General features: G+C 35.6%; 2 protein-coding genes across 3 annotated transcripts; both read right to left on the bottom strand.

Moving 5' to 3' along the window:
• Window positions 1-322: 322 nt before the first annotated feature.
• LOC131167063 (uncharacterized) lies at window positions 323-6,533 on the bottom strand. Of its 2 annotated transcripts, XM_058125830.1 has the most exons (5): window positions 6,308-6,530; window positions 5,063-5,223; window positions 2,281-4,964; window positions 2,036-2,184; window positions 323-1,903 (listed from the first exon to the last, which is right to left on the bottom strand). In XM_058125830.1, exons 2-5 carry the CDS (start codon window positions 5,084-5,086, stop codon window positions 801-803), a joined length of 3,960 nt encoding a protein of 1,319 aa, XP_057981813.1. In that variant the 5' UTR covers window positions 5,087-5,223; window positions 6,308-6,530; the 3' UTR covers window positions 323-800. The 2 variants fall into 2 exon arrangements, with proteins under 2 accessions (XP_057981813.1, XP_057981812.1); XM_058125829.1 differs by having other exon boundaries at window positions 323-2,184; window positions 6,308-6,533.
• A 1,769-nt stretch (window positions 6,534-8,302) lies between these two features.
• Window positions 8,303-9,493, bottom strand: LOC131167064 (histone H4). Its single transcript, XM_058125832.1, has 2 exons — window positions 9,199-9,493; window positions 8,303-8,846 (listed from the first exon to the last, which is right to left on the bottom strand). The coding sequence occupies exon 2, from the start codon at window positions 8,816-8,818 to the stop codon at window positions 8,507-8,509; it is 312 nt and encodes a 103-aa protein (XP_057981815.1). The 5' UTR covers window positions 8,819-8,846; window positions 9,199-9,493; the 3' UTR covers window positions 8,303-8,506.
• Window positions 9,494-16,965: the final 7,472 nt, after the last annotated feature.

A 16,965-nucleotide genomic window follows, 5' to 3' on the forward strand; every position in this document is an offset into this window, starting at 1 on the left:
TGCATTTGCAGAAGAAACCAGAGACCCTAATTTCTCAACAGTTTGCATCAGAATGCTAAATTATTTCAACCCATGAAACATTACCAGGTAACCCAATGGCAGCAAATCAGCTTTAGACTAAAAACATGAGCTGAACGCGAGCCATATGGAGTTAAAAACTTGATCATCGCCTATTGTTATGGGGAATATGAGGAATTAACAGATTAGATAACTGGAGCACTCCCAAATTATCTTAAGCTATTAATGATCTCTTGAGCGCAAATAAATGCTGCAACATAATGTTATGAATAGCAGATTGCTGCACAGCCAGCCCAACCACCCAAGCACCAAAATCACGACGTATATATTTGATACTCCAAGGAATTTGAAGGATCTCCATCCTAGTATTTACAAAAAATGACATCAACCATAAGATATATAATGTGCCAGCATAATTGAGATACAGAACCTGTTGACACAGCTGATTAATTGCAGCACCCATGACTAGACGAATAAAAACTGGTTAAATGAGGAAGCATTAACCACCTTGGTACATGGAGAACATTAAGCACCACATGCATTTGACTGCTTGTCAACCCAAAAGGACTCTAGATGTCAGCTCCAACATGCACTAAATATTACTTCCATAAACGTGATTAAGAACTGCATATTAAACAGCAACTTTCTGCTTTAAGAAACTAAAAAGGTTTTTGTTGATCCAGCAACCATGTGAACTATTTCCAGCTGATACTTCCTAATCCCTGCAAGTAAATAAGTATCTTGCTTCCAGCCTTGTTATAACATCAGGCAGATAAGCACAATCAAAATCTTCTTCTTTTCATCCTGGAGACATCATCAAATACATCATCATGCCAAACCTGCCCACCATGCCTGTAATTTCCTTCTTCCTCCTCAATGCTTCTTGTTCCCCTAGGTGCATTCCCAAGACGATTCTTATTTCGCCTGTCAAATTCTCTTTCCCTCAAGTTGCTCCTTTCTTGAAAGTCTGAATCAGCTTCAGGACAGAACCTAAATGGCCTAGGACCATCTTCTAAATGGAAGCGAAAATTCCCACTCTCTGCACCAGTATAAGGAGGTCGAAAAGAACGAAGAGGACCGCGTCTCTCACCATATTTTCTTCTCTCATCTCCATTAGCATCACCACTGAGCTCATGAAATCGACCAGCATGTACAGGTTCCCCAAAGTACTCGTCATTATCCGTCCTTTCTCGAGGATCAATAATATCAAAACGCCTAGTGCTTCTTGGTAAGACCCGGCCAGATGGGCTCCTCCTATTGAAGGCCATAGACCTTGGATGACCATGGTCTCGTGCAGAATCAATTTCCCTCAAATCATTAGATTGCCGGGGCAAGTAAGGAGGAGAACCACGCCTTCTGGCCAATAAATCTCCAGGGAAACAAGGACGATCAGGGGATCTCATCCTCTCCATCCTGTAAATTGCTGGGGATCTTCGATGTGTCAGTTCAGGATGCCTGTTGAATACATCTGGAGATCTTCTTCTAGGAGAGGACCATGGGCCAGGGGAACGTGTTCTGGGTCTTATTGGAGACCTTGAGCGAATATGATGGAAACCCCTCCTGTGAACAGATGAGAATTCTCTGCTCCTACGTAAAAAATGGTCATTCACTTCCTCATAAGGGGGTCGGGAACGAGCAAACATGGGATCCACGATATCACCTGGCAAACCTCTTGTGAACTTCTCATTATGCCTCAGTCCAATAATATCAGAACCATCTTCACCAATGCATTTGCTTGGGCTAATACTTCTGCGTAATCTGCGAACCATTTGAACTCCACGTGCAGCCTGCACTTCACTGCCTCCAGGAGATCGCCTCCTTGAGGATGGATGGTGGAAAACTGACACCTCATCATTTAAAGGTTTTCTTCCTCCCCTACCGGTACCTATAACAATACCATCAGAAGGAACAATATAGTTATCACATTCAGGCTCCACATCAGCAACATCTGATTCATGTTTATGTCTTGAGAAACGAAAATCATTTCGACCATTATAAAGTTCAGGACCAAACTCACGGTCAGTATCCCAATCACCACGTAGTGCGTCTAACCGATTGGAACCCCTTCCCCTGCCACGCCCCATATTCAATCTAGAATTTCTGAGAGACTGGTCCTGGTTTCTCTCTCTCAAAAATTTTCGAGGACTATCAATGTAGAGTTCATCTCTGAAAATGATAAGGAAGACAAAACAAATAAAATTAAGTTAGTCCAAGAAGAAGGGATATAAAAATGATTAACAATAAGTTCTAGAAAGTAATCACCTACTGCCACGGGAATGTAACTTATCTCCCTCAAGCACAAATTCAGTAAATCTTTCTCTTCCAGTTCGTGATGGTAATGACCTGGCCGGAATAGTCCTTGTCTTGTATGAAGATGAAACATTAGAAGGTCGAAACAAATTTATAATCCGGCTCTGTTTGCCTCCACTGCTGGAGTCCTTGGCTGTGCCATCACTTTTAAGAGATGCTTCAGTATCAAGCAGTGATGAGTCTTTCTTATCCACTGAGTTTGATCTTTTGATATTCTCATCCACACTTTGATCTGCTGCAGTTCCTTGGTCTCCCATGGTGACTCGGTCAGATAATTGTTCTACCTCATGGCACTTTATCTCATCTTTCCTTCCCAATTGATCCAGCAGCTTTTTTCCAACAGCCTTGACTGATCTTCCTTTCTCAGTTCCAATAGTTTGCATTTCACCACCACATGATTCTTGCAAATGAGCTTTTTTATCATTGCTTTGATCAGTTTTCTCATCCATAAATGTGCCAAAGCATTCTTTGCTGAGATCAATATTTGCTTCACAGGTTTCAACTACTTTGTCATCTTTTCCCTCAATTTGAGAAGAATCAAGATGAACCTCACAAGGAGAGTGTTGGAAGTCTGTATTTCTATTATCACAATCCCCATGATTAACATTTTCTACTTCTCCATTCTCACAAATGGAACCTTCTATTGCAGTATGCACTAGTGGTTCACGGACTTCACCATCTTCATAGTCATCGTCTTCTCCACCATATAGTCTATCCTCTGCATAGGGTAAAACATGATTGCCGTCAGAATCATAATCCGAACCATAAGAATCATCTTCCAGCATATCAGCTGATATGTCAATCTTTTCCTCATCACTTACAGATCCCTCATCAAGTGAACCCACTGGAAGCTCATCCCACAATTTCTGAGAATTATCAACATTTAGCCCATTGGACCCCGTGTCATCCATAATACCATCAGAAATATTAGATTCTTTATCATCATGACCCACAGATGCAGAAACCATTCCTGAAGTGGTCGGTTCAACACTTGCACATGCTTCCTCCCCACTAAAATTGGGTCCCTTTGTATGAGTAGAAATTTCTACATGGCTTAGTGGATTCTCGTTCTTAGGTAAGTCAGGTGAACAAGTGAGAAATCCTGAAGAGGACATTTGGAGGGCTATGGACACTGGGGCAACAGGTGCATCTGCACATTTTAAAACCTGTCCAACAGATTTGTGTGGTGTCCCTTCTGCTGTCTTGAAAATTTCCTGATTACCCTCATGGACTGGTTCAGATTTTATAGATCTACAGTCATTTACATTTAAGTTTGGGGCGCTAATATTTGATAACTTAAGGGCTTCTACACTGCACTTCTCAGTAGCTCCAATTTTCACAGTACTGCGATCTATGTTACCCTTCAGATAGACTTGTGCATTAGAGTTCTCATTCACACTATCATCAAATGGTTCTGATTTTACAGATCTACACCCAAGAGCATTCAAATTACCAGTCGACAGACTTGACACCATTGTTCCAGGCAATCCTCCTTTAGGAAAAACACTTCCTGAATTTATTTTAGCAGGCGAGCGCCGCAAGCCAGACTCTTCATTATTAAAATCTGTTTGGAGATAAGATGGACTAAGGTGCAGATGAATAGATTGCTCAGTTTCACACTGTTGTCTATTGGGAATAGGGTTGGAGATATTAGATCTGTACTCACTCTCTTCAAAAACCTGTTTTCCCAAAACACCACTACAATCACCACCAATCATCATCCCAGCACCATGAACTGAAGGCTTCGCATCATGTGGGCCATCAGTTGCCTTCAACCCTTCCAGACCAACATTTTTTACACCTGCAGCTGCATCACTCTCAGAGCCACCCCAGGTATCCATTGTAGTATTCAGATCCCAGTTTGACCTGTTAGCATGCCGACAATCACGATTTTTATTCAACTCAATTTCCTTATTTTTGAATTGTGAAAAGGCTTTCCCCTTGCTTAAAGACAAATTCAATGAAAATGGATCGATGCTCTCCGACATCTGGCTACTTTTTTCACTATGTTGACCCATCTGACTCCTATCTCCACTCTGTCGACCTGCCAAGGCTAGAACAAGAGGCTCCTTTAGTCCTAAATACAATTCAGTATTCCCTGATGTTATAGAAGATTCTGATCTACTATCCACTTCAACCTTTGGCTTGCAACATAATTCCTTCCCTACATTCAGTGCAAGAGCTTCAATGGGTGCTAATTTCAGCTCCATATTTCCTGCAGTTATCTGACATGCAGATTTTTCAGCTGGCACAAGCGTCTTTTTGCTGTCTGCAACATCCAAAGAACCAGAGAAGAATGTGAGGCTTGGTTCCTGTAGTTTGATTCTAGAGGAATTAGCATCACTTTGAGCTGAGCTAACTTTTGTATCAGCAGAACCTTCTTTTTTACCCTCCACAAAAGAATTCTTATGTGTATCAGTTAATCCTGAAGAATCTGTTGCAACACAAGCATTTGAAAGAGATGATTCCTGAAAAGACTTAGATTGTTCTTTCTGCAGCAATTTATTTTCTCCTTGGGGAGGAGATTGAGCATCAGATGGAGGTGACGGTGGGTGGATCAAAGGAAACCTTCTTTTCTTGATGGGAACACCTGCATTGGAATCACTAGAGTGCCAGGCAACAGGTTTAACCCTAAGCTGCCAATAAAAGATGAACTTGTCAGCAAAAAGGAAAAATGTTATGCTTCTTAGTGAGCAATGAGATAGAAGAAAAGGAAAAAAAAAAAAAAAAACACCTCTTCATTTCCTGATACAGGCATTCCTGCAAGATTTTCCACGCATACAACCCTTTATTATCTTTGAACGAAGAAGTCAATATCCAATCCTGGATAACATTTCTGAATTGGCTTCCAAACCCACTCTACTCTAGTCAATCCACCAAAACAGTCACTGCCAACTGTACAAGAAAATACAATTTTTCGGTCAGCATTCTGAAAATCAAACTTCACCTAGGAAATAGAAGACTCTGAGCGTGTTTTCATGTGTGTAAGTATACCATCATTAACTGGTTTCAGATGAACAAGCAGGGTAAAACAAATAGAAGGAAAAAACTTAAAATTCTTGTATGGGGGAAGGTATCAGATATTTCTGCCAACAGTTCAGCCAAAATATTGCATGAGCAAAGCAAAATGATCGTGCAATGTTGCTACAAGAGTTAAAATAAACAATTTCATTTATCTGGCAAAAACGTAAAATTTCAAAACCTGTGGATCTCCATTCAAACCGAAATTATCAATCAAAAGCAGATTAACATAGAGAGAGAACATAAAAAATAAAATAATAAGAAAAAAGAAAAAGATTATCTTGGATTAACTCGTAACCAAAATCAACATTCCTTACATACAGTCAGTGACAAACAAGAATCCATCTAATGAAACGACTAACGAGGTCATAAAACTTATAAATTTGTGGTAAAAAAAATCCCAAATAAAAAAATGTTTCTCTGACGAAACCAAAAAAAATCAACTTCGGTCACCAAAAATATGTATAAATAAATAAAAATAAACCTGAATCTATGAATTTTAATTGTTTGGAAAAGTGAATCAATTCAAACAAAAATATTTAGCTCATTCATATTTAAAACACAAACCAACCTACCAAATAAAACCCCTACAGATCTAAAAATTTAAAACAAAAAAAAAAAAGAGTTTTCCTTTTTCCAGTTTTTTCGTTGGCGAAATAGAAAGCAAACAAAACCAGAAACCACATCCACAAACAAACGAGAAAACACGCTGGACTCGTTACTCAATCGAAAAACATATCACCAAAAGAATCCACACCGATGGAATCCACCTTATTTCCTCTGTGTCGGAGAATCGGCTTTTTGTACCGCAAAAAAAAAAAAACTACTATGATTCAAGTAAAACAAACAGAAAAACGATGCATTAAAAATCATCAGATCTGAATATCCAAAGATCGAAAAGGAATAACTAAAACAAAAATCAAGAAGAAGAAAAAAAGCTCCAGAAGTTTATATGTACCGAACGTCAAAAGGCGGCAGAGCAGACGCACCACTGCCGGTTCCAAAACCTGTAACAAATCAAAGGCGAGGCAAGATGAGATTAATAGGTCGTCGCAGACCAGAGGCGAAATAGAGAGCGAATGGAGAAGTTCAGGTGCAGCTTCCTGGAATGGGTATAATAAAGTTAGGCAGAGAGAGAGAGAGAGAGAGAGAGAGAGAAGATGATGCTTTATGAGCCCTAGGATTCGATTTAAGCGGCACTTCTCGTCTATTATTGCCGCTTTCTTCCACGCGATTTTTTTTCCCCTTTTTTATTTAATGATTTTATTAATTATATTTATCTCTCCGGCCGATTTCTGACACGTGGAGATTCGTTGTGGTTGGAGGGTGGTTAGGAGACCGGGCCCACAGCGCTGGCGTTCCCTCCAAGGCAACCTCAGCCAACCCACCGCCACTTGCTTTGCGGTAGAGATTGGTAATGTGCCTGCCCCATTTTTTGATTTTTCAGTCTTGACCCGTTTCTTGTGCCTAATTACTAAATATTCCAAAATATCTTCAGAAACCGTCCCTCCTATCCCAGGCGCCCAATGCACTAATTATCTTTTAAAAATGTTTTTGCCCCTTTAAAATTTTAAATTTTAATTGACTTTGAGATTAAAGTGAAATAAAAATATTTTTTTTTTTTAGTACAAACATGGTCAAATTTTGGTAGCCCTTTACTTTGGAAAAGTTAAGAACAAACAATTTCAAATCTAATAATATATATATATATATATGTATAGTCATTTTAATTATACCCTGCTTATTTAGAAAAAAATAATTTTTAACTTGCATTTGTTTGTTAAATTTCATGGTGTATGAAATTGAAATAAATTAGTTAACTAAAAAGCAGTTAAAACTTACTCATAAATTATATATTTATTATTAAGAAAAATGAAAGAATCTCTTTTTAATTTGCATTTGAATGTTAATTCTTTTAAGTACTTTCCAAATTATAAACATTATTTGATTAAATAATATCTAATTAAATTACTAGAATATGTCTTTACCATAGTTCAACTAGTAGTATGTACTTGGATACATGAAATCATAAATGAAAAAAAATATATTTATAATTTGACATATTTCTAAAGGAAATTTTTAGTGTCTACACAAATGTAATTAATTGGCATGACACATTTAATGTTTTTTTTTTCTAAAAAAATTCAATAATTACGTGTCACAAATTTAGTGAATCATTATAGGAAATAAATTATTTATTTAGTTTATAGACAAAGGTTTCACAATCCTTACAACTTTATTAAAAAATTTAAAACTATCAAAAATATAATTGAAATTCAAAACTCAAAGAAAATTTCTATTTTTGTTTTATTTCAACTATTCATTATACAAGCCTTAAAACAAATTTCAATTATTTTTTCATCAAACATGTTTCTAAGTAGAGGCTTCTCAATTTTTAGGCAATTCAAGTAAAGACTTAATTCTGTAGAATAAAGATAAATATATAATAACATACTTTACAAATTAACATTCACACTTTCAAAAAATCCATCTCCCTTTTGGGTGTGAGAACAATTTTTTGGAGGCTTCAAATGATAAATTGATCATTAACTTTATTTTTCAATTCCAAAATTATTTCCACCATCATCACTTTTCATGAGTAGAATGTTAATAAATATTTTTATCTTCAATTTCTAAAATCTCAACTTTTATGAATAGCATATTTTTTACAATTCAAAATAATAACACATTCAGAGGTGGTAAAAAATAGTGCATCCTTAGATTTGCATTTTGCTGATTAGGCTCACTCCATGCTTAAGTCATATAAAGTTTAAAATTGTAACCGGTCAACAAGATTAACATTTGCCATACACAACTAAAATACAATAAAAATAAAATTGAAATGAAAATTTATATGACAAAAACGTCATTTCATTCGTACTTGCCAAACAATTCAAAGGCAGAGAACAAAACAACAAAGATAAAACAGAAATGGAAAACCTGGGGGCAATAATTTATGAATCAAACACCGTTCATTTCACAGATTTTCATTACACTAAATAATCCAGTTTTCAGGACGGCAAGATCCAGATTACACTACTTACAATGATGCAGAAGAAGGAAAATCTTAACCTAAGCTCCAAACCCTAATTAATTCTTCATCTACACAGAAGAACACCCAATCTTCTTGACAGCAAGACCTTTCGCCAATCAAAACCTAACCGCCGAAGCCGTACAGAGTCCTGCCCTGCCTCTTGAGCGCGTACACCACATCCATGGCCGTCACAGTCTTCCGGCGAGCGTGCTCGGTGTAGGTCACCGCGTCTCGGATCACATTCTCCAAGAAGATCTTGAGCACTCCGCGGGTCTCCTCGTAGATAAGACCACTAATTCGCTTCACGCCTCCTCTTCTAGCCAGACGCCTAATAGCCGGCTTCGTGATTCCCTGGATATTGTCGCGAAGAACCTTACGGTGGCGCTTGGCTCCTCCCTTTCCAAGTCCCTTGCCTCCTTTACCACGTCCCGACATCGTCGAAAGAAGAAGAAGCGAACTTGACCTAATGTTCAAAAAATTAAATCCAGATTAAGCATCTAGCATCATGAAACCCTAATATCAAGCCAATACTGCATCTATATGGGAAATTTCTACTCTTGCAAAAATTCAAGCACCGAAGGTTCCGTCCCTTTTCTTCTTGTTCATCAGTAAGCCTGGGATTTATTCGACTGAAGATTGATCAACTAAAAACCCTAATTTGAGAAATGCTTAGTAGATCTCGTTGAAAACGATGAAATATTCTAATGAGATAATGATAACAACATCGGAGCCATCCCAAATTAAAACCAGCCACCTTAAACCCTAGCTTGCAGAAATCAAACCAGAGCCGTAGAGGGAAGGGAAAGAGAAAAAACCTGTATGTAGGATACTGAAGATTCCTGCTGGATGGAAGGACTGCTTGCTTCTCGCTATGGTACGTTGGTGTCGGCTCTGTGTTTATATAGTGATACCCAAAGCAGAATCAATGGAGACCAATCCGTGAACGTGATCTTTTAGAGCATTTCCGGCCGTGGATTTTAAAAATAACGGTCCAGATGCCGAGTTGAGGGGATCGCGGATCGATGACATGGCAGTGGCATTTCCACACTCCCGATCTGGGCGCGGTCTTTTTCCAATTTCGAGCGGGTTTTTTTCATTTGTCCAGAATCCGAACAATTGTATCGCTTGGAGGCATAAAATCTAAAGAGTTAACAAATTGTTTCTAATTAATCCACCACTAAATTTAGATATTTTCAAAACCATTCACAAACATGAATTTTGGCCTTTAAATTTAAATTTATTTAAATTTTAATAAATTTAGATAAATTTTAATATATTTTATATTACATTTAATCTAAATACAATAAAAATCCAAATATAAGATCTCTCCAAACATAATATTACTTAATATTATTTTCTTCATTAAAATAATTATTTTTTAATTTTTTATTAACCACAATTAATTTTTTTTCAATCTTAACATATTTTCTTAATAATTTTTTATTGATTAATTTCTGAAAAGATATTTTTTCCAACATCAAACCGAGCTATAACTACGACATTACATTGCACAATTAATTAAAAGAAATTGAACTTTAGAATATAATACTTACAACTATTATTTTCATAATCTCGTAAGCATTCTTCAAATTATAATTATAAAAGTTATTTACATTCATTCACTTGTGAAATTTTACAAATAACTAAAATATATTTATGTTACGAGAGTCGGATTTTAATAATTATTAATGTGAGAAAAATGACTTTCAAAAACACTTTTCAAAACTCCATTTTGAAAATGATAAAAGCAAATGTTGATTGAAATTTTTTTTTTCCAAACAAAAATTTAAAGTTGATTCTTTTAATGTTTAAAACAGTGAGGAGACTTTTGCTACAAAATATTCGTAATCATATGCAAAGTCTACACACATTTCGAATTCATTATTTAACTATGAATTTGCAGATTAATAAAATGGCAACAAAATAGACCCTGTTTATAAATAAAATTCAGATACAAGGCTCATTGAACCTTCAACTTTGTAAATAAATGATAAAGAAGATTCATTCAATTTTAAAATTTGTGAAGAGTCGGTGAATCTTCTCTCACTTTAAACATTTTACGAAAATAATCTTTGTTTGATTGAAAATTATATATGTATGTAGATTTTTTAAACTAAAATGCAACAACTAAACTCAAAAGTAAAGGGTTTTTTTCTTGAAAATATAGTTTTAAAACAAAAAATTCATAAATTCTAAAGTAAGCATATTACATCTGACTTTTGTTGTCTTGATATTTTTAAATTTTTAAGAATAATCTTGACCCTGCAATATATTAGTCATTTTTACTTATTGCTTTTATCATATTATTACTTTTTCAAAAACAAAATTACTCTCCAAAAACTCCCACCCTCTTTACCCACCATTGCTCCAACCCCAACTCACCACAACCATGGCCACCCTAATGTTTTTAATTAATTGAATTTTGATTCATACTTACTATCAACAAGTTTTTGTGCCTAGTGACATGGAATGCACTAGTGGTGTTTTTGTGCTTTCATTGTATACAAAGTCATGGATCAAGGTGATTATTTGATGTAATGGTGGGTGTAAATATTGTCTACCAAAATAAATGCGCCCATAAAGCGCTTAGGACTTTCGATGTCTCAAACTCAAATATCGATAAATGCTTGAAAGGAGTATAAATTTGGTGATAGGCTACTTCATATTGCAACTTAAGTGCTCATATTCTTATAATTTGTTGCATGTGCCACCTGTCCATGTATTTGATTAAAATTCATATTTGCTCAACTCATTAGTTTTAAAAATCACAAATAGAAGACACCAATACTATTATTATTTTTTTTTATAATTCATAATTTCAACCTAAATAAGTCGTTAGACCCCCTTAATGTAGAGACCCGAAAATTTTAAATAATAAGAAAAATAAGGAAAGGGGGAAATTTGATTTGGTGAAGACCAAACAGTCGACGGTTTTGTATTTACTGTAGGTTGGTTATAGGTAAAAAGGTTAAATAGACAGGTTAAAAACCCAAATCATCAACAGTTTTGTGAAAGGTGTAGAAATTCGTCGATGATTTTGTCTATAGTGTTGATTTTAAAAGGAACCCGCGAGCATTTTGTTAAATTAAAAACATAAAATCTCTCTCTCTCTCTCTCTCTCTCTCTCTCTCTCTCTCTCGGAACCCTACGGCACACATTCCCTTCTCTCTTCGATTTCGACTCCATTTTAGTTCATATCAACAATCATGAACCATTACGAGGAGCTATAAAGGATTCTCTTCAACTTAATCGGAGCGAAATCACGATTTAGGGTTCCTGGGCACCACTCCAAAATCAAGATAAGTAAGGTATTTTATGATTTAATTGTTAATTTGGAGTGTATGAGACTTATGAAATGCTAGATGAGAAATATTCTAGGGGTTAAGTTGATTAATTTAAAAAAAATTGAATTTCAGGATTTCGAGTTTCGAACACCGCGAGCATAGGATTTAGGATTTGGAATTTAGCATACCTGTTTTAAAAGAAGATTATAAGCATAAACTTAATAAAAATAATCGAGATTAATTTTTTGAAAAATATAGTAAAGAAGCAAGGGAGCAAGTCAGAGAAGAATGGTTAGAAGAAATGAAAAAGACTCTAAGGAATATCTTATTTTTCAAATATGTAAAAGACAAACAAACAATTAATGTTGTCCATAATAACAAATGGAAATTATTAGATAATAATTACATATCTTCAACACATCCGCCAAGAGATTCTTTCAAAATTTCATATAAGGAACAAAAGTTATTGCATCATTTTTAAATAAGTTAAAAATACTAATAATGAATTTGATCAATTAGTAAGTCAAAATAATTATACTAATCAAGTATTGCAATCACTTGCGAATCAAACAACAACAACAACAAAACCAAACCTTAGTCCCACTAAGTGGGGTCGGCTATATGAATCCTTTTCCGCTAATTTATGCCATCATGGACCATTTCTTTTGATAGATTCAAGGATATTAAATCCTTACTCACTATCTCCTCCCAAGTTATTTTAGGTCTACCCCTACCCCTTCTACTGTCCCACACAGTAACTAAGTCACTCTTCCTCACAGGTGCACTATAAGGCCTACGTTGCAAGTGTCCATACCATCTGTGTAACGACCTGCTCCTTTTTCACATATATTTTTTTTTTATAAATAAATTATCATCACATCATACATTCCAGCTCAGCAGGTCACAATCCACCTAGGCCCATGGGCACCAGAGATATATCAAAGCATAAAGCAGAAGCCCTAGCAGTAGAAAATATACAAACATGTACATCTCAATACCATATACCACAATATACCAGAGTTACTACAATCACTGTATTTTCATATATACATCCCAAAAATAAAACTTAGGGACATTTCCCACAAAATATAACTGTCCCTACAAAACTTACCCTTCAAAAAGGGTAGATAGACCGTACTATATCAGCAGGGCTTTTCCCGCTCTCCTATCCGGGGCTCCTGAAAAGTTAATAAGATTTAGGGGTGAGATACCTCTCAGTAAGGGAAATAAACTAATACCAGTGTGTGGCAACATGAGTATTATGTGTTCTACATATACCATACATAACATATTCAATACTGTTTATCAAATCTGGGAAAACATACATATATATCAACACATAGCAGAATATACTGCATTTTCATAAACATATCTCATCTCATACACTAATAATAACATAAAATAATCCTGGTAGGTTAGCTGGCTGTTGTCATGTATTACCCCCACATGACTGGGTTATGTGGCCCGAAGGTAGGACTTGACAATGGTTGGCCGACCACTGCCAAGTCAAACAGTAGTCTGTAGGTCCGATGGGTCTACCCAGACTGGTCCGTACATCAGGGGCGATAACAGCACACTTCTTAAAAATAACCACATCGACCATCCAATCTCACACCACTCCGTACAGCGGCGTTAACACAGATATCATGATCACGAGAACTATGGACACATAGCAATGGTACCGTGCAAGTGCTAGCCTAAACCAAGCCAAACAGGTTCTGATATCATATATATATACTAAAATCGTGATACATGGATAACTCATATCATTAATTATCAAATCATTCATATCATTTTTCATATATACATATATCATGAAAATCATCGGCCCGTACGCCGGTATTTCACATTTTATCATAGCTTGGCCTGTACGCCGGCAAATCACATAACACAGCCCGTATGCTGGCAAATCACATAGGTCGGCCCGTACGCCGGCAAATCACGTAGCACAGCCCGTACGCTGGCAAATCTCATCCACATAGCACGGCCCGTACACCGGCAACTCACATATATATATATATATAAATATCTCAGCCCGTACGCCGGTTTTCCATCATAGAAATCCATATCGTCCTCATTCTTAGAAAACAGTATTACACAACATTTTATACTCATGCCACACTAAACAAATTTTCTACGTATTCAACATATCATCATTTAAACAGTATTTTTCAAATATAAATCATATATATAAATATATTTATTTTTTTCCTGAAACCATATGTTACATATATATACATGCATTTTCTCAAAACAAAACTAGCTTAGTTTATCCCCTTACCTGATTCCTGAAAAGCCCCTAAGAAAATCTTCCCTGTACCCACAAGGTTCTCAACTCAACACCCTGAAAATAAAAACTCGCAGAATTAAAGTTTAGTATTTTCGTACGTACAACATTTTTTATAACTATCACTAAGTCAAATTCGACTTAAAAAGTCTTACCTCAACTTATGGATGATTCCCAACGTTCCCAATCAACACCCTGGAACTGAAAATTTTTAGTATTAAAGTTTAGTATTTTTACGCGTATATCACTTTTTTCAATTGTCAAAAATCCAAATATTGAATATAAAGCCTTACCTTGGATTTGGGATGAAATCCAACTTCGTTTCCCTGACGATCCGCTCCGGCAGATTTATAAAGAATTTCACCAGGAGCGTCGTGGTGGCTTCAGTTTGTCGATCCGGCGTAAAACTAGTCCGAAATCGAAGAGAGAGAGAGTCGTAGGAGAGAGAGAGAGAGAGGAGAGAGAGAGAGTGTGTGTGTGTGTGAGAGTGCACTTGCCGCACACCAAAATGAATCCAATTCAAATTGGATTTTTTTTTTTTTTTTTTGACTTTTCAAAACTTCTTGAAGAAGCTTGTATTATTATTATATATATATATATATATATATAATATCATAGTTATATATATATATATATATATATTTTGTCCTTATCATACTATTTATTTTACTTGTTAATTTAATTAATTTATTTTATTTTATTATTTTATTATTATTATTATTATTTTTTTAAATTTTATTTTTCCCGGTTACTACAATCTGAGTCGTCCCTCCCTTATCTTATCTTCTATAGGAACTACATCTAATTTACCACGAATATGTTCATTCCTTAATTTATGTTTCAATATTATACCACTCATCCATCTAAGCATCCTCATCTCGACAACTTTTACTTTTTGGATATTATGTTTATTTGTTACCCAACATTCTGATTCATATAGCATAACTAGTCTTATAACTGTCCTATAAAACTTCCCTTTCAATTTTAAGGGTATTTTACGATCACATAAAACACTTGAAGCATTTCTCCATTTTACCCAACTTGCTTTAACTCTATGCATTACATCATCTTCAATTTCTCCTTCATCTTGCATAATAGATCCAAGGTATCGAAATCTACAAGTGTTATTTATTTCTTCATCATCAAGTTTAACTTTGTCTCCAATATTTCTCCTATTATTACTAAAATTACATTTCATATATTCTGTTTTATTTTTACTTATCTTAAAGCCTCTAGATTCCAAAGCTTCTCTCCATAATTATAACTCAGCCTCTACTCCTTCCCTAATTTCGTCAATTAATATAATATCATCTGCAAACAACATACACCCTAAAACCTCTTTTTGAATACTCCTAGTGAATTGGTCCATCACTGATGTAGGACGAGAAAGGTCGACCTATGTCCTACGATTCAACCCTCACACAAGCACATACACTTAAACACTTTAATTTAAGAATTTAATTATCCAAACATAAACACAATAAATCATGTTTTATTTCACATGTTCAAGGATTTTGAAAGGTGTATGACTTGTCCAACAATTAAGTCCCGATTGGTTCTTTCACAAAGGAATCAAGTTATATACTAAAAAGTTGTTATTTCAAAGATTCAAGAATAAAAGTTCTATGTTAGCAAACTAATATTCATACAATTGATTTTAACTAGCAAATACCAATATTACAATCTATGGATCAAATGGGCTATTCAAATATGTGATTTTAATCTACTAGCAAGGGTTCACAAAATATAAAAAGATTCAAACACAAGTATTGAAGTTACCAAGATATTGGTTTGGATGACTTGACGTTGTTCCACATGTAGTTAGGTCATACCGTTGGTCCTTTGTACAAGCTTTGAATCACAAGATGAACACAGCAATGAAGTGTAGATGATGATCATCGTGTGGGTATATGAAGACGCTGGCCGTGTGGTGTTGATGGGGGCCGTGAGAATATTAGATGGAGGAGGGGTTGATGGAGTCGTTGGATAGTTTAGTGGTCTCTCACCACTTGATCTCCGGAGAGAACGCCGTAGCCTCACACTATTCACTCACAAGGAGAGGAACAAGCTTTACAAGCTCAAGCAAAGAGATGCTTCTTCAATATTCAACTTCAACTTTATACTTGTTATTACAATAAGAAAGCTATTTATAGGAATAGCCTAGGAGACAAAGCTTTAAACACTCAACAACTCTCAACAATTTTCAACAACAACTCTTAATAACTTTCAACAACAACTCTCAACAACTTTCAACAACTATTAACCTAACACAATTAATACTTACTAAAAAACAAGGAACTCCAACTCATAAGCACACAAGTCAAGCTTAGTTGTCTTGCATTATTACAATTTAAATTTGAAATTTAAACACATTCCAAAAGGAAGGCCAAAACCGTGTGGGACCCATTGGAGCCATGTGGGGGCCACATGGGTTTTGAGTTGGACTTTGCTTCAATACTTCACTCTGGTCTTCAAGCATGGTCTTCAAGCACCTAATAATCTTGAAATAACATATCCACAAAAAATATAAATTAACACAATAGCAAAGTCTTCACATAAAAAAGTCTTCCATCAAAGAAGTAGGTGATCTTCAATTAATCCCATGTGTTCCTGCAAAATAGATATAAACACTAGTGGACATTTGGAGGTCGTCCACGTGTCACCATGTCAGCAAAGGAGTGGAGATCGGGAGGTCGTCCATGTGTCATCATATCAGTAAAAGGGATACATAAGGCATGTTGATCCCCATCAATCACTAAAGCAAAAAGATAAAGACTCAAAGCATATCTTCAATGTATACCTATGGTAATTGGAAATTCTCTAGTTTTTCCATCTGTAGTCTTTACACTAGTTATTACTCCATCGTACATATCCTTAATGACATCGGTATACCTACAACATACACCATTTTTTTTCTAAAACCCACCATAGAACTTCCCTAGGTATCCTATCATATGCTTTGTCAAGGTCAATAAATATCATATGCAAGTCCCTCTTCTTTTCCCTAAACT

Source organism: Malania oleifera, chromosome 10 (assembly GCF_029873635.1).
Source record: "Malania oleifera isolate guangnan ecotype guangnan chromosome 10, ASM2987363v1, whole genome shotgun sequence".
Lineage (NCBI taxonomy): Eukaryota > Viridiplantae > Streptophyta > Magnoliopsida > Santalales > Ximeniaceae > Malania > Malania oleifera.

Coding starts and splice junctions, on each gene's coding strand:
- LOC131167063 (XM_058125829.1), bottom strand. CDS start 5,086: ATGCCTGTATCAGGAAATGAAGAG. Junction 4,965..5,062: donor CTGTATCAGGAAATGAAGAG/GTGTTTTTTTTT, acceptor TTTTATTGGCAG/CTTAGGGTTAAACCTGTTGC. Junction 2,185..2,280: donor TTACATTCCCGTGGCAGTAG/GTGATTACTTTC, acceptor TATCATTTTCAG/AGATGAACTCTACATTGATA.
- LOC131167064 (XM_058125832.1), bottom strand. CDS start 8,818: ATGTCGGGACGTGGTAAAGGAGGCAAGGGACTTGGAAAGGGAGGAGCC.